General features: G+C 34.4%; 1 protein-coding gene across 3 annotated transcripts in view; it reads right to left on the bottom strand.

Moving 5' to 3' along the window:
• The window catches only part of ryr2a (ryanodine receptor 2a (cardiac)), a 657,734-nt gene that overhangs the window by 82,324 nt on the left and 548,748 nt on the right, over positions 1-26,662 (bottom strand). For 2 of the 3 annotated variants that reach the window (XM_051919561.1, XM_051919560.1), the window contains 5 exons: positions 16,605-16,685; positions 14,952-15,040; positions 11,161-11,289; positions 9,158-9,262; positions 1,736-1,817 (listed from right to left, as the gene is read on the bottom strand). In XM_051919561.1, coding sequence (XP_051775521.1) covers positions 1,736-1,817; positions 9,158-9,262; positions 11,161-11,289; positions 14,952-15,040; positions 16,605-16,685 — 486 coding nt within the window. Of the gene's footprint in view, positions 1-1,735; positions 1,818-9,157; positions 9,263-11,160; positions 11,290-14,951; positions 15,041-16,604; positions 16,686-22,368; positions 22,387-26,662 lie in introns of all 3 variants that reach the window. The other variant, XM_051919559.1, reaches the window with a different exon arrangement.

The raw sequence follows: 26,662 nt of genomic DNA on the forward strand, positions 1-26,662 counted from the left end.
ACTTATCTGAAATGTAATTAGCTTTTTGAGTGTCCAGATAATAAGGAACTAATCAAGATGATCACAGATATTTTAAGGTAGATACCCAATATATGTTTGTTGTGGAGTGTATGCTAATCATTTTGGGACTGCAGAGACTATATTTAAAAACAACCTGCTTATGTTAACTCATAAGAATACTATTAAGCTGTCAAGAGAATCTTTGGGATGTCAGAAGAAACCAGCATACCATAATAAAACAATGTGGACAACCTGAAATGTGCAAACTGAGATAAGAATTGAACATTAGGTTTATGGAGTTGTTAAACTGCAGCTCCAACTATTGTACAATTTTACTCTTGTTTTGTATAAGTTAATTTCTCTTTAGAGTTTGTCACAGCACTCTACATCTCTGTTCAGTGAAGAGTGCTATGTAAAAATATTGTGGCCAATGTCACATAAAAATATGAAAAAGTAGAAAAAAGCACCTACAGTAAAGGAAAGGAAAATATTTAAGGATTTAAAGAATGCATCAGACAACTGTCAGCTACTGGGAAGGAAAGAATATATATTATTTTCTTTATATTCCATAGCTGATTTTTAAAATAAAATACAGTATTCCATATGTGGCTCTCTTTTGCTATGAATGTTGCTGGCCTTCATATGGGATATGATAAAGCTGTAGTAGAAAGTGGACAAACAATTAAGCAGAGGATTTTGTTATACATACAGTATTACTGATGGATTCCATTATACCACTGCTGCATGCTTGAATCATTCTCTTTTGCTTCCTCTGTCATTCACAAAGTCCACTGATTTGCATTTAAACATGGAAACAAAAACAACACATGATACTTAAACTGTTAAGTGCTTTTTTGTGAAGTTGTGATAATATATGAAGATTTTATTTTACCCATAGTGCCAGTCGCTGCCATCCAGTGGTATAAAGTTTGTGAGTATGAGTCCAAGCTAATGAACCAGAAATTTGAGGTGCTATATGCCAAAGGTGGCCCACGCCTCCTTTTATTTGGAGGATATCTCATGATTGATGCATCGTACAATAATGTGCTTAGACATAGTTTGATCGGGAGAATCTACTGTAAGAATTGATGTTTCACTTATGTTTTTTGTGAAGTAATATGCGAAAGCATATGAAAAATGAGAAGAATGGTGTAACTCTGTTTCCTGTTTTCAGCCTGTAGCTTGCATTTGCTCGGTAGGTTGGATGGTTCGTCGCGTCGGTTGAAATCTATTCATCAGGGTATTTTGATTGATGCATAGCACTTGGGTATTCCTTATACAGAATAATTACTATGATTTTTTACAAATATTTTTTTGACAAATTATGATACACCACATGTATGATTTCATATAAGATTAAAAGTCAACTGTAACAGATTGATTACTAGGAGTGTGAAGTTGACACCTGTCGCTTGTAAAAGAGGTACTGTTTGTGTTGGAGTGTGGCAGAATTCACCTGTATGATGCAGTGAAAATTTTTTAAACGATTGCTCAGCCAGGTACCGGGCCACTCAGGATGTAAGACAGTAATGCATCTACAATATTTGTTATGGATATATTGCTTCTCAGATTTGCACTTGAAGAGGAATGAATCAAATACTACAAAAATTGTAAAACTCTATATAAATAATAAGACTAACTTAAAATTGTAAGAAGGAATGTCACTGATTAAATGTAAACATAATTTTAATAATTGTTCCAAAATATATATAAGGACGAATCACTTCAATCTCACCTTCAAGCATGGAAAGCAACATTACTACCATATCCTTTTGCAGATCCATTAATTCTTTCAGCAATTCTATTTGACTGGAATCCTGTAAATCAAAATGAAGAAAGAGATACCGTAGTTTTTGTGGCATTAGCTTGAAATACATATATTATCATCCTTCCTCTGACTTTGCCCTTGTTTATCAACTATACATATGATTTTAAGAAAATTTTAAAATAAATATGAAAAATGTCATCAAAGAATACAAATAAGGCAACAGAAAAGCATGAAATGCATAAGAAGCCCTGTGCTTTATTTTAAAAATGTAACAGAATCTGCTATAAGAGATATCATCAAAACTGATGCTTTGGTACCAAGTCGATACCAAAGTTCTAAAAATGTACAGATGCTTTATTTTGTACAGTTATGGATAGTACTGATGATACTGCACTCATGTGTGACTGCAAGTTGATGAGGCAGATGTGAGCAAAATGTGAGTAAAAACTACAGATAAAATGGATCACAATGGTAATGATACAGCAATGCATCAACATATTTCGAAAAGCGAAACAGCAGAGGTCATGTGTGGAAATAAAATCCTTTTTAATCCAGTAGCAGCCGTCAACCTGAATGAACTTTACTAAACCTCTAGATAGGCAGCTGGTAAGTAATATAACCAGTTTCATGACAGCTTTTACAGGGCCAGGAATGAATACATAATATATATATATATATATATATATATATATATATATATATATATATATATATATATATATATATATATATATATATTCACGCCATTCGAAGTCTGTGTCACAATCTGATTGTATGGGTGGTTACCTACCAGGTAACGCTTGTGGTTGGCCAGCAATCTGCTAACATCCGCCACGGTGCCCTCAGTTTGTGAGGAGCAGATCATAGAATGGTTGAAATAGTTTACTGTCAAATAAATGCAAACAGTATGCGACACGTGTTTCGCCCTCATTCTGGGCTCATCAGGCGTACACACTCCACTGCACTCCCTCTCGGGAATCGAACCTCGGACGTCAGCACCAGAGGCGATGCCCCTAATGTTGCGCCACGGCGTGTGGTTCGTTGTCAAATAGTAAACTATTTCAACCATTCTATGATCTGCTCCTCACAAACTGAGGGCACCGTGGCGGATGTTAGCAGATTGCTGGACAACCACAAGCGTTACCTGGTAGGTAACCACCCATACAATCAGATTGTGACACAGACTTCGAATGCCGTGAATGTAATTACCCCGATCTACATGCTGTCAAATAAACGAACCACACGCCGTGGCGCAACGTTAGGGGCATCGCCTCTGGCACTGACGTCCGAGGTTCGATTCCCGAGAGGGAGTGCAGTGGAGTGTGTACGCCTGATGAGCCCAGAATGAGGGCGAAACACGTGTCACGTACTCTTTGCATTTATTTGACAGTAAACTATTTCAACCATATATATATATATATATATATATATATAGTATATATATACTAGACAAAGAGCTCGTGTCGACAACGTAAGATGAAACGGGCACGAGTTTGTGTCAGCAGTGTATGAAGAACAAATGATAAGTAACGAAGAAGTTGTTTTGTAATGATTGTAATCTACTTTACTCATTACTGTACAGGCTTGTACTGTTAGTTGATGAATTTTCCAGGGCTATAGTATAATATTGAATGATGAATGTTCCAGTACAATATGGAATAGTAATAAGTATAAGCACCACAAACCTGATATAAGTGTATTGAATGAATGTGTAATTGAATCAGAATGTGTAATTAGGCCTTGAGCTGTAGTCGAAATTGCCTTTCAGGCCTCTAGAGCTTTAATCGAAGTCGCCTTTCTCTTTAAATTTTTGCGGCCGTAAATCCGCCGCCTGCCGCGATGTTGGGGTTGGATGTCGGTCTCGTAAGGTTTTTCGGGCAGCTGTGCAGAAGGCGACTGCGCATTCGGCTTCAGACGTGCACAGAAGGCGACTGCACATTCGGCTTTGGACGGACTTGTGAGTGAGTGAATGAGTGAGTGAGGAGGCAGGCGAATTATGTATTAAGATATATACATTACATATATCTAAAAGTAAAGCATCTCTGTGTTGTAAGGTGTAACATATGAAGAGTTGTTTGAAATGCACACAAAATTACCCTTAGTTTAACTTCTTAAACTAAAATCACATGCTGCAAGGCATCTTGGGAAGGCTTTTCTACATAAAAAGGAATTGACTTACTCCAAACTAACATGTGAGGCCTCTTTCAAGAGCTGACTTACTGTGGGTTTTCGTTATCTTATTTGATACAGACCTGCCCAACACTTGATATTGTTGAATCGACTGTTGAATCGACAATAACCATGGAGGCAAGTCTGTATGTCTTAGAAATCTAAGCCTCCACTCTTTCGAAAGCTGATAAGACTGGAGATTTCTGAAATCAAACAGGATAACAACCTGCTTGATACTTTGATATGAAAACAGACACACATTATCAAATGCTAACTTGCCACATAGTCTATCGAGCAATTGCTGTGAAGTGGCCATTTTGAAAAGCTGTAAAGACAATGATGGAATACAGAAAATTAAGTAGAGTTCAAATGTAACTGTGTGTAAACAAATTATTCGATGCATCTTCTGTAAAAAATTGCCATATTTCAAGTCTGATGGACAAATGAATGCCAGTGGAGTTTTAGCATTTTAAAGTTCCTAGAATTCTTTAGCACATTCATTGTTAAGGCTCATTTCTCGCTGTTGTCATTGTGGAGTGGGGTTTCAAAGTGCAGCAGTTTATAATAGGAAACTAACATAATAAATGTGCATTGCTTTTAAAAATTTCAGCATCATATTTGGTGGAGTATCGGAGAAGATTACACTGATAAAGATAACGTGGTGTAAAGATAATATCAGCTGATATATCACCGCCCCAATATTATCGGTCAGGCCAAAATAATAAAAATAACTGAAAAACACACAAGCATCCTTAAACAAAATACACACTGTAGCTTAATTATTACCCTAAAGTAATAATGAGGTACATAAATTAATTATATTACAATGGCTAAAGCCAGATTACAACACACACCAGAAAAGAAAAACTCCAAAAAAATTAATTCCTAGAGACTATAAACCTTCACTCTTCAGTAGTTTAACAAAACTAAATAATTAAAATTAAATAAATAAATAAAATACTAAATACATATCTTGGACTAAATAGTCACTTATTCATTATGTCTTAAAATACAGTATATTGCATTATGTTAAAATGTTGTGAATTAGACGCCATATAGCGTCTGACCCGGCACAGACTTACACAGTGGCAAGTGTAAAAACACAAAGACTTTATTTCTTTCTTCAGCTGGAGGGCACATCTTCCCTGTGAACCCCCCAGCCACAACACAGTCCCAAGTACTAAGCACAACACAAATCACAGCCCTTCTTCTGGCACCACCACTCCTCCCAGGCAACCTCGTCCTCTTCCTCCCGATTCTGGACCTGAGTGGTGGTTGCCGGTCCTTTTTATAGCCCACCAGGAAGAGCTCCAGGCTAGCTCTGGGATCCATGCAGCACCCCATGTCGGCCATCCCAGATCCCCACAGGGATGTGGAGAACACCATCTTCCATGGAACCCTACGGGAAACTGAGACACCATCGTCAGCCAGGGAGGCTGACATCAGGCTTCCCAGGGGAGGTACTGAGGAGCCCATGGCTGCTCCCCCGGAATATAAAGTTGAAGGGGCATCCCTGTCAGGCATGGGACCTGTTCGCCCGCCACAATGTACAATCTGTACACAAGACAATACTACTACACAAATATGTTTCTCTATTATTAAAAAAAACCTGGAAAGCAAAAGCAAAGCTACAATATGTGATCTTCTCGGGAAGACATTTAAAAGACCCGCGAGACGACAAGAGACTTGCCATGGTGCGTCTCACGGGGACCGTAAACATGAGACTTGGTGCCAATACATTGTCCCAGGGCCATCTCACTGGGATGTGGAACATGAGATTCTTGCAAGACATGCCCTACTTACAAAAGATATTATATAAGAGCACACCCATCAAAAAAACTCAGTGGTGTAAAAGCACGTAGTACACATACATCATGTGTTCTCAGCACATATAAAGCATATAAGGCCAATACGGAGAATAGAGACCCAAAAGCGTTGGAGAGAAAAAAAGGCAGATAAGAGATTATGAAGGCAGTGGAAATTGAAAGGCTCAAACAAACGATGGTGCGATACACATGCAGAGAAAGGTACAGAATATGAAAGCAGTAAAATTAGAAAGTATTGTAGCGTACCAGCCAGGTTGAGGGCTTTTAGGTTTTAAGTGACTGTTAGGTCCAATTGAGGGAGGATAGACTACAGCACGGAAGACTGATGGCGGGGTATTGATTGATGCGGTAAGGGGAAGGTGTTGGAGAGGGTGCTAGAAAGTTGTGTTTGGGGCTAGGAAGTCAGAGATTGTTCAAGTAAAAATTTTGTGACACTTTATCATGTCAGTCGCTACTGTATCAAAGAAAAGATTACCGTAAACAAAAGGTGATTAATCATCAGAACCAGGTGTAATTGAAAAAATAGCAGGACAAATCGAGGTCAGAAAAAAAGAGTAGACAACAAAGTCTTTTCACATTCGCATCAATCAATGCACAAAACGTGGATTTACACAATAATGGACCATACGCTATGAGAATCTGTGGTGCCGGAACAGTTTAAGCAACGATAAGTTAAATTTCAAAGAATACACAATTTGGTCGGGTGTATATTGATGATCACGGAGAAGCGATGCAAATTTTAACAGGCAAAAAGAAAAGTAATGTATATATTTCGCGAATAACATTACACACCAAAGCAGATTGTGATATGCCATTCGTATTAAAATATTTACAGTTTACCGTGAGAGTAGCTTTTGCTATGACAATCAATAAATCACAGGGACAAACATTAGAAAAACTCGGATTATTTATTACAGAAACAGAAACAATATTCACTCACGGGCAGTTATAAGTTGCGTTGTCACAATGTGTCTCCAAAAAATATTGTTTTAATGAAGCTTTAAAGTAAAAGTGCAAATAATGAAATTGAAACAATTCCAAAGAAAAAAAATTTTTTAAATACATACCTTGGACTAAATAGTCACTTATTCATCATGTCTTAAAATACAGTATATTGCATTATGTTAAAATGTTGTGAATTGTATATCCGATTAACCAAACACAGGGGTTGGCGAGCGAAGCGAGCAGGGGGCAAAGCCCCCTAGTGATTTAAAAAAATGTGTAAAATACACTTTCTGAAAAAAAAAAAAAAACAAAGTGGAAAAAAGAAAAAAAAGACTATTCAGTTCATGATGTTTACTGCAGGTCATTAAACACTACACTAACCATTCTGAATGAAAGCTCACAAGAAAAAAAGAGCTTTAGCAGTATAATATTGCAAAGAAAAATATTTCTGAAAATGACATAGGTTACAGCTTGATGGCACTGCTTAACATTCTGAAACAATTTGTAGAATTAAATTTGATGATGTTTAAATAGTAATCCTTCAGTTGTTGTAAACTAAACTGTACAATCACTTGCAATTGCTGTGCAACACTTTAGTTTATTTTATTGTATAAGACTATTTTTATCATTAACGTGATGTTATCATGGTGCTATTTTGTTTTATGGGGGCAACTATTTTACATGGCACCACAGGCACCACCATATTGCTTACTTTAATGGTACATGTTGCTAGCCGTGTAATTTAGAAGTCACATGATGTCATCATGCTGTCTGTATAAAATCCACAAAGAAGTGTCTGAACCCTGAGTCACTTGACAAATGAAAAGTCTAGCATAGTGGGGGCTAAAAGGTGCTTCTAAAACAAACATACCAGTGTAGCTTTTCTATCTTCAACTTGTTTTACTCTCTTTTCCTGCTTCAGCTTTGGCTTGTAATAAGTCATCTCTTTTGAATGTCCATTTTACATAGACAGTTTTGTTACCGACTCTTGCAAGCCTTGCTTTTTCATTACAGATTCACGTTTAAAACAAGTTTGCATTTCAGATGTTTTGAAGAAAATCAAAACCATAGTATGAAGAATACACATCGTTCTTAATATTAAAAAAGTATATTCCAAAACAACTCAAGGTACTTGTAAGTGTATGCCTGTAGTAAAATGATTTGTATACAAGTTGTTGCTAAGGCAACATTCCAATTTTATGTACGAATATATTGCTTCTTAGTATTAGAAAAAAGTGCATTGTGCCTATACTTAAAGGTGGAGTTTTTCTTATGAACACCACCATTTTGGGACCTTTCTGCCGACAGTTGCTATGCTTTTGCTAGGTAAGGTCAACCAGAAGTGTGTTGCACACGACATCTTTGGATTCAAGGTGTAAATGTCAGTGTCATGCACTTCCTGGTTGTCCAAGTTTGTGGATACAGCAAAAAAAGAAAAAGATTTAGCATTCTAGTTTGTATTTCAATCCAATTTTTTCAAGAATTTTTTTTGTTCTGTACGGCTCTGGTTGAAGAAATGATTTTATTTTTCAACTCCTCAACTACAACATTCTTTGAGTTACAATTTTGGTTTCATGTCTTATTTTTTACATAGTATTCTTCTTGGTATTAAAATACCAAACCATACTGCTAAAAAAAACATGATCTGTCTCATGATTCAATTCTTATGTAAATATTGATGCAATTGACTGTTCTAGATACAAATATAAATAAATTAACAAAGATATCACTCTCTTTTGGTGTAACAGCCATTTTCCATATTAGCTAGCTGTCCTAAAAATCTTGGTTGTGCTCGGGAAAGGTTTTTACAACTGGATGCTCTTCCTAACACCTAATCACCTTTTACAACTCAAAAGAGGGATGGTGCCCTTGTTATAATCCCAATTAACAAAAATATACATATATAGAAACTTTTAACAAAATAAATAATGTTATTATAGTGCTTAATGAATTACTTTCTAAAGGTATAACCAATTCAGAGTAGAAAAGGGAAAAACAACAGTATGCAGTATCTCACCGATGTCAGACAAGGCGAGAAGTTAGGTACACATATTTTTTTCCTAAACTGTAGTGTTATTACTCAATTATTAAACATGCAAAAAGTTAACCATATGTTCTAAACCAATGAAGTCCTTGATTACTCAATAAAAATTCTGAAACATATTAACATTAATTATATATTAATATTAAAATTGTGAATTTCCCCTTGGGGATTAATAAAGTATCTATCTATCTATCTATCTATCTATCTATCTATCTATCTATCTATCTATCTATCTATCTATCTATCTATCTATCTATCTATCTATCTATCTATCTATCTATCTATCTATCATATAGCACCTTTTCTATCTATCTATCTATCTATCTATCTATCTATCTATCTATCTATCTATCTATCTATCTATCTATCTATCTATCTATCTATCTAACAAATATAAGTACTAACCTGAGAGAGCTTCATTTGCATGTGTGCAAACACATGAAGAAATCCAACCACTGCATCCCACAACCTGCTGTGTGCAAGACTCTGCTGATTTCCTGTGCATGGCCCCTGACAACCAGAACACAAACACATCAAAGAAATTACTTTCATTAATAGTTTTATTGCAGCGTAAGTCAAAATACTTACAGTAATTATGCACTATGTGATTACATTTTGCCTGAAGAATGGGCCTGAATTGCCATGAAAGCTTGCATATTGTAATCTTTCTAGTTAGCCAATAAAAGGTGTCATTTTGCTTAATTTCTCACCAAATACATGTGCAGTAAGAGCTCATTTAAAACTCATGCATTTTATTTTAGCACCAGGATTTAAAATCATTCTTTTGAAACTTTTTGAAATTTTAAAGAGTAAAAAAATCAGTCCTGGAGTCTCATTTATAACTGCATTGAATCAAGCGTGAAAATACATGTATGCCTAAAAGAGGAATATGCATACAGCAAAAAAAAAAATTCAATCTATAAAACATAGCATACAAACATTTGTGTACAATTTACCTTTTATAAATCACAATCATCTTATAAATATGCATACTGTGGAAAGAGGCTGGGGGTGGTACCCAGCCGGGACGACCCAGAAGGACCTGAGGAGGGATTACGCCTCATACAGAACACAAGGGGGCGACCGCCCTGGTGGCTTTGGGGACCATGAGAACAGAGCTTAGAAGCTCAACCCTATAGGGGCCTGTGGTCACCGCCAGGGGGCACCCTGATGCCTGAGGAGCCCTGGCCCTCAGCACTTCCGCCACACCCAGAAGTGCTGGGATGAAGAAGGCCAGGGACACCCGGAGTGCTTCCGAGTGCACAGTCGGCACTTCCGCCACACCGGGGAGTGCCGGCAGGCACCTGGAGCACATCCGGGAGGGGATAAAAGGGGCCGCCTCCCTCCATTCGATGGCTGGAGTCGGGTGGAAGAAGGACGGAGCTCGGAGGAGAGGAATGGAGGTGGCCAGAAGAAAGGCATTGAGTGAAGGGCCTGGACTGAGGGTGATTGGTGCTGCGGCACTGGGGTTGTGTGCATCATTGTAAATAGTTGTAAATAAACATGTGTGGTGAATCAAACGATGTCTGCCTGTCTGTGTTCCCCACAATACATAAATGCGTTTTGAGCTCCACCCAGTTGTTTCCCTGAAACAACCATATACGTATGGACCATGCTAATCAACCTCATACATACATTTCCCTACTTTATTAAGGGTTTCTTTGTTTCCCACTTTCTTCAAAGTGAATGGGCCAGAGTTTCCATGAAACTCCTCCCATCAAGTTTTCGTTAATAAATCCTGACTTTTGCATGGAAAGTTGTGTGTGTAGACAAGTCTTATAATTCTGACCCTGGACCTAGAATCAGATAATGTTTGATAGTTTATACTGAAAACTTTTCTCTAGCACAGTAAATACAGTATTTGCCTAAATTAAAAGATTAAAAAAAAATTGGAAACTCTTCATCAAAAAATAATTATAAATTTCTCCATGTAAAACAATATTGTTTATATTTTGTTCTGTTTTGTATAATGGGAAATTAACATGAAAGTTCTAATGTGGTCTAATTTGACATATAAATTCAGTAATTCAGTATTGCGGGTAAAGAATTACTCCATACAACTTTATATAAAAGCTCTTAAACAAACTAATCTGATCATGCATACTGATATTAAAACACACACAAAAAAATAAATAAGAATAATTAAACATAATTACACAATTACTTTAATGTCAATCAGGGAACACAGAGTCAACAAACCACTTGATCACAAAATGTAATGAATTTTTTTGTTACAGATGCTAACACTGACCCGACTGAGATTATTTTACTACAGTTATACAGAACTACTTTTTACAGAAATCATTTTCATTCACAGATTTCACTAATGTCATATTTTCTACGTAATGGTTACATATAAAAAGAAAAAAGCACTAAATGTTGTATAAATACTTTAAAAGGCAGATTACCTGAATATATTCCGTGAGGGTATTGAACACCTGTTTGGCTACATTAATTGCTTTGGAGAAATTGCGTTGCCCCTGCTCATCAATGACATCTTTTCCAGAGTAATACCAATAGAAGTCACTGATTGATTCCTGTAGGTAGGATGGAGGTTTAAAAAGGGTTTTGCATATGACATGTCAGCAAATAAACAAAAATAAAATAATCACTCCATTACTACATTCATCAGTATACACTACTATATATTATGCTAAGCCCCCTATTTTATATTTATGTTTTATTTAATAACATATTATCAATTAACTATTGAAAAACAGTGTACTTCATTGCTCCCGCCTGCTTTTTACATGTCTTTAAACTTAAGTTTCTTCATACTCGAAGGAGGGATAAAAATATGAACAAAAAAAAAAAACATACTAGGATGATAAACCAATTCTCTTATTAAACACAATATGTGTATTAATATTATACAGTTAACATTTCAGTTAATCTGTTCATTTATCCCTTCATTGACTTTGATAGATATTGTCAGGTCTGATAAAGGAGTCAGAAACAAATCAATAAGCAGGTGTCTATTGTGACAAAAACCAGATTTGTTATCAATTAGATTAATGTCTGTGTGATGAGTTATCTCTCTGGGCAAAGGGATTCCAGGTGCAATCCAATAAGCCACACGAATGTCTGTCTCTCCTCAGCAAGAAAGAAAGAGAGTGAGACAACAAAAGTGTAGCAGGTGGCAAGATACAGTGGGGAAAATAAGCATTGACCGCGTCAACGTGTTTCTCTGTAAATATATTTCTAAAGGGGCTATTGACATTAAATTTTCACCAGATGTCGGTAACAATCCAAGTAATCCACACATTCAAATAAATCAAAACAAATAAGTCCATAAATTAAGTTATGTGTAATAAAGTGGAATGAGACAGGGGAAAAGTATTAAACACATGAAGAAAAGGAGGTGCAAAAAGGTATGGAAAGCCAAAAAACCAGCTGAAATCTGTCAATATCTAGAAAGCAATCCTGCCCCCTATCAGTGCAAATTAATAACAGCTGGTTTAGTCCTAATTGATGGCCTATAAAAAGGTTTCTCATTACCAAGGTGTCACACAAGCAGCATCTCATGAAGGGTAAAAGTAAAGAGCTCTCTCAAGACCTTCGCAACCTTATTGTTGCAAAACATACTGAGGGCATTAGTTACAGACGTATTTCTAAACTTCTGAATGTTCCAGTGAGCACCATTGGGGCCATACTCTGGAAGTGGGAAGAGCATCATTTCACCATAAACATGCCATGACCAGGTGCTCCTTGCAAGATTTCTGACTGAGGAATCAAAAGAATAATGAGAAGAGTTGTCCAAGAGCCAAGCTTCAGAAAGACCTGCAATTAACAGGTTCAGTTGTTTCAAAGAAAACAATAAGTAATGCACTCAACCGCCATGGCCTCTATGCACAGTCACCGGGCAAGACTCCACTGTTGAAGAAAAAGCATGTTGAAGCTCGTTTAAAGTTTGTTGCACAACATTTGAACAAACCAATGAAATACCAATGAAATCCTCACAGGTGGCGCAGTGGTAGTGCTGCTGTTTTGCAGTAAGGAGACTGTGGAAGATTGTGGGTTCGCTTCCCGGTTCCTCCCTGTGTGGATAGCGCTTTGAGTACTGAGAAAAGCGCTATATAAATGTAATGAATTATTATTATTATTTCTGGGAGAATATAGTCTGGTCAGATGAGACCAAAATTGAACTCTTTGGATGTCATTGCACACACCATGTTTGGAGGAGAAATGGCACTGCACCTCATCCCAAAAACACCTTACCAACAGTCAAGATAGGAGGTGGAAATATCATGGTGTGGGGCTGTTTTTCGGCATCTGGTATTGGCAGACTTCTTATAATTGAAGGAAGGATGACTAGAGAAATGTACTGGGACATTCTTGATAAGAATCTGCTGCAATCTACCATGATGCTGAAGATGAAACAAGGGTGGACATTTCAGCAAGACAATGATCCCAAACACACAACCAAGGAAAATCTCAATTGGTTTCAGAAAAAGAAAATAAAGCTGCTAGAATGGCTCCGTGAATCACCTGACTTGAATCCAATTGAAAATCTATGGAAAGAACTGAAGATCAGAGTTCATAGAAGAGGCCCCTGAAACCTTCAAGATCTGAAGACAGTTTGTGTGGAAGAATGGGCCAAAATCACACTTGAGCAATGCATGAGGCCAGTTTCTCCATGCAGGTGGCATCTTGAAGCTGTCATTACCAACAAAGGCTTTTCTATTAAGTTTTAAATACATTTCAGTAGGCGTGTTCAATATTTATTCCCTGTGTCATTTCACTTTATTACACATAACTTAATTTAGGGACTTATTTGTTTTGATTTCTTCGTATGTGTGGATTACTTGGGTTGTTACCAACATCTAATTTCATGTCAATAGCCCCATTAGAAATATATTTACTGAGAAAAACACTGACGCATTGAATATTTATTTTCCCCACTATACCTCCAGGCTGATGGCACTGAGTATATGGCTCTTACCCAGGAGCGAGATCATTTCTCTGAAAGCTGGGCTATGGTAGAACTTGTTGAAGAAATTTGGATTCCTTGAGCCCATCAGTCGAAGCAAACATCTTCTTATTAGATGAACTGGGAGTGTGTGGCTTTAAAGTGGGGTAGCTTGCAAATCTGTTTAGAGTCCTAGCGCTTTAAAGACTATAGTAGGAGTAGTGGCTCAGTGATCATGGGAATTATCAATAGGCATGATGGTTTGTTAGCTCTAGCAGCAATTTTGGGCCTAGTCAGAAGTGGTCTCAGATGGAGGTTTAAAGCAACCTAAGGCCAGAGTCTTTTTGGGTATGGTGAAATGGAGGGGTGGAAGATCAGTTATGGAGAAGAGAGGCAAGAATTGAAAAAGTATATGAGATGTACAGATAGACTGCAGGAAAGAGACAAGAGGGTTTTATTTATTTAGACTGTGAATTAGGAAAATATGTAAGCCTACCCACCAGGTACAAAGGTGTACAAGAATGCCTAAGTGTTTTATTTTGTTGCTATTTTCTTGTGTACTTTGTGATACCCTTTTGTTTATCTCTCCCCAATGAAATGCACAATTAATGAAAACATTGGCCTCCAAAAGAGCACCACCTTTGTGATACATCTGATAACAATAAACATCTGGTTTTGGAGCAAATAATTGATTAAGGAAGTATACAACAATGCAACTTTGACTATTATTATTATAAAGTTATATATAATGATACATTGTAATTTTATGGAATACCACTAATCATGTTTTAAGCATAATAACCTTTGAAAATGCAGCATACTTAATCAATCTATGCTCCTATGAAATGTGATTCTGTTCTTGGATTATATTTGATTTGCAGGGAGTTTTGCCTAGCACGTACAGTACATCACATTGGATTTTAAGCAACAAGGTCACCGGTTTGTTCACCACATTTGACTATCTGTGAATGCAAGTAAGTCTTCTGAACTTCCTATGCTCAACTGTAAAATGAATAACAAGTCATTGTTCTTTGGATTAGGGTAAAGTGCCTTGGGTTGGTTCAGACTATAGGAGGATGCTATACAAAAAGCTGGGAGATTTCCAGCAAGTAAAAACGAAATATCTTTAGCTGTAATTACTGTTATTAGACTATAATATATAATGAAACAAGGATAAAGTATGGCATAATGACTCAGCATTTATGGAGCACTATATTCAGCAAACATATTTCTTAGTAGTATACTTAAGAATTTAATTTGTTTTTAAATGTACAGGAAGTGTGCATATACCTGAACCCTCAGGAGGTAGTCAACAGTAGATATTATGATATTGACAGTTGTATTGTTTCCAGTTTGAGTCCTTAAATAATTCTGAAAGTCTGAAGATAAAAGGAAATACTATGAATATTAATCTAAGGAAAACGGCTGCGAACAAGCAGAACATATTTACCATAAAGCAATACATTACAAATAAAAACTGTTCTACTCATGTCTAGAGATGATTTAAATCAACTTTGTTTCCCTCTCAATGAGTAGTCACTAATATTTCTATGTTAACTGTATTGTTATATAGTGGAAGGTCCATCCATCCTCCTATCTATTAATTTTCTGAAGCCACTATTTGCATTAGAGGGAGAATCCAAAAGTCACCTCTGGTTGAATTCACAATATCAAACATGGATGAAATGACAAACCATGAGGGAGCACATTAGAGCTGGTAATTAACTTAATAAGCCTATTACTGGGATGTTGGAGACTACTTGAATAAACAGATAAACTCCAAATAGTGAGAGAAACAGTGAGTCAACTTAATACAAACTGTGACTTGGCATATTATTTAATACAGAATCACAGACAAGCTGGAAAGCAGTGCTACTGTTGTGCTACTATGCTGCCCCTTATTGGATATGTTTTCAAAATTTTGCATTCAACCCATTTAAACATGACACAAATGGAAGAGCTCTCAGTCATAAAGAGCAGAGAGTAAAATCAAAAAAGAAAAAAACAGATTTGAAAACTTTCACAAAGTATAAATAGTGCAATGATATCAATAAAAAAATTTAAAATAACAAATACATAACTGGTTAAGGATAAACCTGTGCTACGAATATAAGATAAAAGTAAAGGAGTATATAAGATATTATGTACGCAAGCTAGATAGCAGCCTGTTGTACTTGCAACCTAAGAAATGTATTCCAACGCTAAGTCTCTATAACACATGAAATGCCATCTTTGTACAAATTGTATTTATAGTGCAAATAAAAAGATGTTCCTATGACAATTAAAATGGACGACTATATATTGCAGTTAAAAAAAGCAAATAAATGTATTCTTTAAACACATTTTATATAAGAAAATAGTGTAAAAGGAACAAAAAGTGTATTACAGTACAATGCAGCATTTGAACTTGCTTTTGTAATTCATGAAACAATATAAAACAAGACGATATATAAGTAATTTTGCATCCTCTCCCACATCTGTGCGGAATTCCTTTCAGGTACACTTGACTGTCCTTCCAAATCCAAAATACAAACAGTTTGTTTGATTAGCTACAGTACTCTAAACAGATCCAGTATGAGAAAATGGGTACTTTTCTGTCAGTGTGTCCTACAGTAAACCCATATGCCATCCAGGTATGCTTTCTGCATTGCATTTATTATTTGTGGGGTAGTCTCTTGCTCCCTGAAATGGATTCAGAAAATTAATAGTTGTGGTGATGGATACTTTACAAACACATATTATTTAAAAAAAACAAAAAACTTTCATATTTCTGCCCCATCCTACCCTAGTTACATTTTCACTCATGGTGAAACATACTGTATACATTATGGTTCCATAGTGTACTGAAACATTTAAAGGTTGCCCAGAATCATTTGAGAGCAACATATTCTCTTGGTATCAAAGCTTAATTAAACTTACAGACCTCTGTACTGATCTACAAACCTGAGTTGTGTCCTTCGCAGAGCAACTGAAGAAAGCGAAAAAGGTCACAGGTAAATTCATCATCCTGCATCACTTTTTCTCCTGCACAGTGTAAGGGGATTCGAGAAGAGGAAAAGGAACAAACCCTATTAAAATAGCGACAAGCATGCAAACACAAACTGCTGTAAAACTTTGTGGCTGCCTTTCATGTGCAAATCATAACTACTGTTCTATCTGAAGCACATATTCAATATGCCTTTCAGATAGTTCTTAAAAAAGTCAACTTGATGATGGAAAATAAGAACATAACTAGAGAAACAAAACGACAAAAATAAATAAAACATGTAAAATGGTGGGCAGCATTTTATACTGTAATAAATCCCATAGTGCATTTACTGTAAATTATTTACAGCATTAAAGTGCTTGTAGCATTATAATGATCACAATAAGTCAAGAATAGTTTAATACAGTCTGAAGACACAAGAATTGAAGAATTTTAATAAGGCATATTTGACATGATGTTCACTTTATGTAGATAAAATATATTTGAGCTAATATAAATGTTATTATACAATTGTTCTCAATTATATAAAACGCAAAATAAAGATCATCCATGCCAAAATACAAATTCCATAATATATGGCATGACAATAATAGTATACGTTGATGGGTTAAATAAATATTTTATAAAATGCTGCTGTTAACCATGCTTAGTGTAACTCATGGTTAACTGGATGATTTTACAACTGAAATGTGTAATGACAAAACAATGTTTCTGTGATGTACAATGCTTTGTTTTTCTGAAGTCAAATGGATGAAATCTGATTTCTGTGGTGAATACAAAACCTGTTTTTATTTATCAATTTCAAATAGGCTTGAAAGTGCTTATAACAGAGCTTTAATTCAGCTGAAAATTTTAATTTTGAATTTTGTATTACTTTTTATAGATTCCACTTTGTATGCACATATTGCTATTCACGTCTGTTTTACACTATTTGACTTCATAAGTATAAAATACAGCAACGTCCACTGGTGTACAGTGGCGATATAGGGTATCACCGCAACATGGTGAAGGTTAGTATATTATTATTTCTGGTCAAATTTTCATTTTTACAGTTTGTAAAATCCGACTTAAAAAAAAATCTGTACCTCTATTTGCTGAACTTTCTTTTTCTATTAAAGAAACACATGTAAACTGATTGGAATGCAGTAACACTGGATTTAAAGCAGGAACCAAAAACAGAAATTGTATCTATGGGATTTTCTTTTGGTAGTCAGTTTTCCTCCTGACTGAGTATTATTTTAATTGGCAACTCTAAACTGGCCTGGTATTTATGAGTGTTGCTTGTGTTGTGCGGGTATGAGTATGCCCTATAATAGACTGGCATCCTGTCCAGGGTCGATTCCTGCCTTGCTCTCGATTCTGCTGGAAATTCTGTAGCTCCCTGTCACTAAGTACTGAATTACTGCACAATACAAGCTTAATATTTTTACAGATCTTTATCCTAATATTTTGTAATATTTGAATATTCTGAAGAAAACGTATAAGATAACTTGTGAACTGTTATTTTTATTGAACAACTGTTAAAATAGCATACTGAAGCTACTTAATCAAACATTCATAGAAATACATATTTCTACTTAAAATATCTGCCTACAAACAAGATGCAACATATTCAGCACTGCTAGACCTATGTACATTTTTGAACTTTTGTCTTATTACTTCTTGAATGTATTTACAGAATATACTGCAAAGTCATGTGGTGAAGGAGCCTAACTCAGCAGCACTGGAAAGAATCAAGTCTGGATGAGGGGTCAGTCTTTTACATGCACATGCAATTATACCAGCCCAATGTAGATTTGCCAATCTGCAGATATATGGACAAACACCTAGACGATCCACGTACATTGTACTACGACTAGAACTAATATTGTCTGAAATGGCCATCATGGGCTCAGTCTTTGGAATGTGTTATTTATATGTGTTCCTTACATAAGTGTAATAAAGAAGAATTAAAAGGCAATACCAGAAACTCCCTGCTCTCTTGTATTATTAAGAATGAAACAAAGGAGTTTTCATATATGCTTTTATTCTTTCACTGCAGTTTTGAAATAGGTAAGAGGTTTGTAGATTACATGCACTTACAGGGTGAGGATCGTGGTTACATCTTCTTAGTGAATTTTATTTATTGAATTCTAATGAAAATGGGGAAGACAAAATACCCTGTGGAATAAATTAGGGCTAAATGTCTCCCATGAAAATGATTTTATCACCATGAAAGCCAAAAGTAGCTATTTCAGTAAGTGATATTTAATGTTATTGATTAATTTGCAGTCTTACTAAGCACATTCCTGTATTACAGACATGCTATAGTTGATATTTGCAAAATAAGTAAAAGAATTCACTCAAGTTCTGATCAAATTTTTTTCAGGTCATGGTCAAGAATTATATGAACAATATGGCTGATGTAGCATATACAGTATATATATATATTTATATTTATATTTTACTTGGAATACATGTGATTAAGTGCAGTTGTAAAATTCACAACAGTCCATATGAAAAAGTTAATGAGTCATGATTTATACATAAAAATGCTGATGCAATTTAAACACAAAATTGTGCTGCACAACATTGATAAATGGGACCTGCTCTGCTAGTGATAAAATAAACATCTGCTTTTCCAGGACATTATAAATAAATAAATACACCAGAGAGCAGCAAAATGTGTAATATAATTGGCATGCAGGATCATGACTAGCATCTTTATGTATATTGTTTATTTTTGCATGTTTAGAAGGAAATATCTTATTGGTTAGTAAATAATGTCTTGTTATGATTTGCAAATACATCAAAACAAGCCATTTTAATATGACAGAAACTTTAAAGTAAGCGTACTAATAATCTGTAATTAAAACTGCTAAAAATTAGGAAGAAGAAAAAAAATCATGTTAAAATTTAATAAAGTAATACTGTGATGGCTGTTAGATGATCCAGAGTTAGATCTGTAATAACATAATATTTATAACACAATTCTTATCAATACTGACTGTTCAGAGGTGCTATGCATAATAAAAATAGTGCTAAATTACAAAGTTAAGAAATACTACCATAGCATCAATTTAAGAAACACTGATCAAGGAAATCAACCTTAAAGAATGTCACATTAAGGAATATTGATCAGGGCAATAAAAAGAAAGCAAAGAAAATGAGCTTTCACATGATAATGTATATAGTAATATTGTTATCATAACTATCTGTTATATGTACCATTAAACCATTCATATTATTCTTAGCTTCTTCTTTTACCCAAAGATGCTGGTACTAAATTTGTATGATGGTTATGTAAGGAGTAACTTGGTCAAACCTCATTCATTATAAGTTTACAAAACATTACTGATACTGGTCATTGGAAAAACAGAAATATCTTGCTATATATTGCACTGCCTAATGGTAATATACTATATATATATATATATATATATATATATATATATATATATATATATATATATATATATATATATATACACACACACACACAATATTATGATTTAAGGTATACTGTGAGACTGTGTGGCCACCATTGCACTTTATGTAGTAATTTATGGTCCTGAACATGACAGACTACACTACAGAATTCAAAGAGAGACTGAACAACAATGATCATTAAAGATGACAGAATTTTCATTTTGGAATGGTATCTTATTAGGAATAATAATTAACATTTAGATTTTGCCTATTTAATCTCAACAACAAATGGAATAGATACACATAGATACACTCAAAAAGTTTCTTTGCACAGAATGTACTTAATGTAGTTGTTGAATATGTAACTTATGATAAATAAGACCCACTATAGACATATTTTGGGAAATATAGAACATGTTGTTTAACAGCAAGCCACTTCTCTGTATCTGTAGGAGTAACCACCACATGCATCTCTGTGATGATCAATGCTAATGGTGCTACTGTGTCAAATGCACTTTCAGGCATATTTTTATTTAAACGATAGACCAGAAATTGGTGATTTTAGAAAAATACTAAAATAACATCATATTTAAATTCTTCAAAATTGTTACCAAAATTTGATTCAAGCAAGAAATAAAAATATAGTATGTATCTTTAAAAATAATTGCTGTGAAGTCTTTGCATAAAAATTAATCTGTTGAAACAGTCAGCATGATATCCAGTTATTCCTTCGCAGGGATTTATTCTTTATCAAACAAGCTCATTTATATTGTATTATTGCTTTCTTTACACTTTTCTGAAATACTATAGTAATAAAATATGAACCATGTCTGAAAATGAAATGCATTTGACCTCCTGGGAGTTCAAAATATTATAAATATTAAATATGTAACTTAGCTATCTCCTTTACCTACAGACATACTGAATCTGAAATGATGGGAGTTTCATAAGCATACGCTCCCTGGAGGAGTTTATGGGGTGCATTCTCAAACATATACTATACATTTAGAATGGTTAATAAGTCTGTTTTTTAGGCATGCAGTTAGTATTACTAAAAAATTGAAAAAGTTTTAAGGCATGTTCATTTGCAGATTGGATTTTCTGTGATAATTAATTTTTACACATCAAATTAACTTGCACCATTGAATGAAACATAAATATGTATTATAGACATATACAAAAAGAAGACTTATTAAAATTGGTTAGAGGTATATGCTTAGAGAAAATGAAAGACTGATTGGACATGAAAGAAAAACAATATCTTATTTTCATTGTTAGCACATTTATAAATGTAAATTGTTTAACAGCTTCATATACTGTTATTAAAGAAAACATCTCCGGTATAATTGAAAAATGCAAATATTAATTATCATTATTAAATTATTACACACACTCATTAGCCAGTGTTTCAGCTTAAAAAAATCGATATCTTTAAAATTAAAACTTATCAAACACTAAATGCATAAATAGCCCAAATTGTTTAAGTGGGCATTGTTAATATAAACTACATGCAGATATTTTGGGCTAAAAAACAAACTTAATACTCTTTATGATCAATTGAAATTGTTTTTTGTTATAAATGAAAATGCAGGCATTTGTGACGGATTATTTATTGTTTATTAGTTTGAGCAAAAACCCCATTGTGTTGCAAATCATGCTGTTGCTTCAAAAGATACTTCAGGCTTTAAATATATTCATCACTAAAGTGTTAGTTTATTGCTATTAAATCAGCAGAATTGGCTGACAAGTTGTATTATAATTATTTCCAACATCTGATCTATCATTTTAGTAATGTGGCATCTACATTTTTGGAATATGAAAAAAGATACAAAAAAGGAGTGGATGGAAAATACAATATCATTTTATCATAACATCAATCATTTTTTGTCATAAAAAGAAAACAGTCAAGACACATTAACAAACAACCAGTACGACATTGAATACATCACAGAACACAGAGTAAACAAATTTTTGCTTATATTGTCGTAACCCTTTACTTGCACAGATTAGTGCAGCCAGGAAGCCAAATTGAATGCACATCAAATGGTACAAATATGAGTACACCACATTTTCTGTCCACATCCAACCAATGGGTCACTTTAAAATACAGTAGCTCATGGCTCTTACATTTAGTGTGCCAGATACTGTGCAAATCCTGAGAAGAAGGTAAAGTGTAATCATTGGCTACAGTAATAGTGCATTATTTTGTAGAGTGAAGAACACAGATTTAACTTATGCTACAAAAGAAAGAGCTTAGGTTCAGGACCTGGACAGCGCTGACACAAAGCTAACAAAGGGAAATGGTATAATTACCACGCTCATGAGTGATGACTGAGGAAGGGAAGACAGTACATTTAAATTAAAAAGAAAACAAAAAGAAAAGAGTAAGTCTGAATTGTTTGCAGATATGCAGAAAATTCAATATAATTTAAATGTTTAGTAAAAAGCACAGAAGAAAAAATCCTATATATTAAAAAATAAAACGTGTAGGAGATAATAATCCAGCATTTTAGTTAAAATTGGATATAATAAGTAAGTGACTTTAGCAAAGAATGTTCACAAAGCTATTACATTCAAGTGAAGTTACTTTGTTACATTTTTAAATGGAAATATCAAATTTTCTAATTACTTCAAAATTAGTCACACTATTACATAAAGTAAAAGATGCAAATTTAGCAATTTTGTGCTGTACAGCAGTTACGACTTTTTAGATTGACACAGTAGTATATGCTTTCTTGGCAATCACAAGCAATGTACAAAGCAAGCATAGTGTGTGCACCAATTCATTAATGCCCCTTTATTGTGATAAAAAAAAAAATCTTTAACTCCATGTAAAGGCTTATATCATGGGTTCTGTATGTGCTACAACGAAAACTGAAATAGTTGTGATATCAAATCTTAATACCTAAGTTACTTTTAACACAAATTTTATTTTCATAGCAATTTTTTTTCCTACAAGGCAAAGTCTTACATGTGGCACATGGGTTAACGTGATACATTAATGTACAATATTCTGTTTTATATCTCATCTGAGATCTTATCTGAGATACTCCTCAACACTGTATGTAGAATATGCCTCAACTGATTGTTTAAATGGAAAGACAGGCCTAATAGAAAGAAGTGATTTGACAAATTACTAGATCAATTTTTGTAAGGCTGTATATATTACTTTTTTCTCTGGCTTCCACCACTGGCCTCCTATTCATTTTCTCAAATCAAGATTATATCTTTCAAGGCTGCTTTATTAATTATTACAGCAGGAATGAGTTGTTAAACAGCTGTCAAATACTTAGGTATGTGTATTCAGCAAGTGTAACACATAATGAAGATATTTTAGAAAGAAACTTACATTAACACCTCTTAATATGAATCAGAATACACATTATAAAGCAATGTTGAAAAATAAAGGCCCTCATTTACAAAACAACTGTAGATAAGGCTATAAACCAGGGTGCTAATCTAAAATGAAAGCAGCGAGCCATTAAGTTTTAATTACAGCTGCAGTTGTGGTACAATTAATTAAGTGATTTTAGCTAGGGTCCTGTTACTTTATACATTTTTGTGAAAATATAATGAATAAAGTATGGTGTATATGACAGGGACACTGATATATTTCTTTGGTTAACACATGTTGCTTCCTAATAAAGATACTGTATTTACGAACAAAGAAATATATAGGTATGCAAATTTTAAAATGGCCTGAAAATTAAATTCTTATTAAAGAAACATGAAGACAGCCTTACTTAGTAGTGTCTAAAACAATATGTCAAGCAGTCAAGTAACATTTTTACTTCCTACATGTAATACCTTACTTTTACTAATACTAATTTTCATCTATCACAAATCTGTCCAAGTATACCATCCAAGTCTCTGTAATGTTTCAAAGCAATCTAGATTTTCTGATAATCCCCCTAGTTTGGTACAATCTGAAAACTTAACCAGCTTGTTATTTATGATACTATCCACATTATTTATTTATTAGAAGAAAAAAAAACAATTCACCCAATTATGATAAGGCTTCTTGCACCATAACCTTCTGCAAACTACACCTTGAACTCATACTTATTTTAGTTTGATGCTTAACCTCTCATGTGGAACCTATTCAAATGTTTTCTGAAAATCAAGATATCTGTATAGTATCATAGGCTCCTCTCTGATTGTATGCTTTTGTTGCTTTTCTTTAGAATTACAAAATATTGATAAAACATAACATGCCGCACCTGAACTCAAGCTGTCTGTTCCCTAAAACTCCTTACATTAATTATTCATTAAACTTATTGCCATAAACTTCCTTGAATCTGCCAGATCGCCCTCCTTATATAAAGTTACTTTATAATATTTTCTGTTCCCTAGTCCTTAGGAATTTCCCCAGTGTGCAATAACATTTGAAAAATATGCATCAAGGGTTTATATAATAGCCTCCTAAATCCCTAACTAACCTCCTTAAACAAACTCACTAACCTCCTAATTCAACTTATTAAAAGTTACACCTTAAATAATGCAGCTGCAACTCAATATATACCCAGTGTACAGACATGATGAAGAGGTTTAGTTGTTATGAGTAAAATGTGTAATCTAAGTAACCTTAAAAAAATTGTGATTTTGATGGCAGATACGGTGATTTCAATATTTCAGAAATAGTAGCAGAAGTCAGATGTTGGTGATGGGTAACTCACAAACTTAATTTTGAACTGAACTTTTCTTTGAGTCATACAAATCAATTTACGGACATGAGTGAATTGATTCCATGGAGTGCAACACTAGTATTAAGGTGCACGTATAATGTTGTCAGTGTTTATAGTTTACCAGGTAGATGTTTAAAGCACACATGCAAGTACTGCTGGTCTGCTCCATAACTCTTATGAGTCACTGAGCATGTTTATGTTAAAAGTACTATAGTAATTTGTTTTTTGTACAATTTATTATGGGGAGGCTTCTAAATACTATATAAGAAGCAAAGGAAATGAGAATGCTTTTTATGCACCTCCTTACATTCAACAAATTAACTACTATCACACAGAGCTGAGGCTTATCAAAGGATACTGGTAAGATATTATTCACTGAGTATTTTGAATTCTAACTTAATCATAACCTGCAGCCAAATAACACAATTCTTTTTCACTTGATTTTTGAATGGAATCATTTTCTGCCAACGAATCATAAAATTCTCATTCACTTGTTTATCAAAATTAATCATTGTCCATGAAAGAATTAAATGATTGTCTTGTTCAGTAATTCTTTTGAGTTCAAACTGAATTATTACCAGTGAATGAATCACATGATTCTCATTTAGTTGTTGTTGGAAAGTTGTTGGGGTGTGTTGGAATTTTAAGGTTATTGTTATATAAGTGTCACAGCCCCTCATTTTTGATAAAGTTTAAATGGGCTGTCCCCTCATGAGTATAATATCACTATGATTCTTTCCAAAGGGGAAAAATTAACAAATGGAATTTCAATAAAATGGGCAGTTTGAAAGAATCGATTCAGTAAAATGAACCATAATGCCCATTACGACAACAATACAGAAAACTCACAAATACTCGAATGACAGTTTCTTTCCAACAGTGGGAAGCAGAAAAGAATCTCTGAATGAACTAAACTACTTTGAGCATAGGAAAGGCACTATACATAAAATGCATTACGATGATCAGTATTCACTATGCATCAAACATTTAGGTGGATGGGGGAGATAAGCAGAAGACTATATTGACTTTTGACTCCTGTCCAATTAAAAATGATGATGAGGGTATGGTAAACACAGGTCCACCAAAACTGGATGACTGAATATCTGAAAAATATCAGCTGGCCAGGATTTACAGTAAAGAACACTAACAACTGGGTGTTATTTGAATGCAGGCTAACCATGTTCAGGCCTTTACGGCCATAGTCTGATCCTTTCAAATGAACCCTGTCATGAATAGACACGGTGACTTTTGTTATAACAGCCATATTTTACTTTTGATTTTTTAATAATATATATAGTCGTTTATTTATTTTATTATGTTGATGTTACCATTCCACTATTTTGTGGTTTGTTTTTTTGGATAGTTGCTGCCTATTTTGTGACTATCTCTACATGACAGTAGGGATATTGTTTACTACAGCTATGCCTGTTGTCAGTCACATGAGAACAAAGTCAAAGACTTATTTCCCACCTCTATAAAATGGATGCACACATCTGTTGTTATCCTAGTGTTGGATCAAACATTAATAAAAATTACTTATTTCTTTAAAACCATTTTGGGCACTGTCGGGCAACCGGGGGAATTTTCTAGGGGCGCCATGAAAACTTTTGTAAAATATTTAAAATTGCTAGTGTTTTTGAACTTTTGGTTGATTAAAAAGATAATGTTTAAAATATATATATTTTATGTTGGAAAAACAGATAACGGTTAATCAGATTGTTGAATAAACGAATGTATTTATTTTGAATGCAAGTTAAAATTTTCACTGTTCACCATTCATCATAATATCAACACCAGCGGTGTCAAAAACACATCTCGTGAGACTTAAAAAGTCTCGTTTGTTTGCAGATCTCGCTCACTGTACGGATAGAAGAAGGCGGAGCAAATATAGAACGAGAAAATACGAACGCTACATTTTGGCT

This window comes from Erpetoichthys calabaricus, chromosome 15 (genome assembly GCF_900747795.2).
Source record: "Erpetoichthys calabaricus chromosome 15, fErpCal1.3, whole genome shotgun sequence".
Lineage (NCBI taxonomy): Eukaryota > Metazoa > Chordata > Cladistia > Polypteriformes > Polypteridae > Erpetoichthys > Erpetoichthys calabaricus.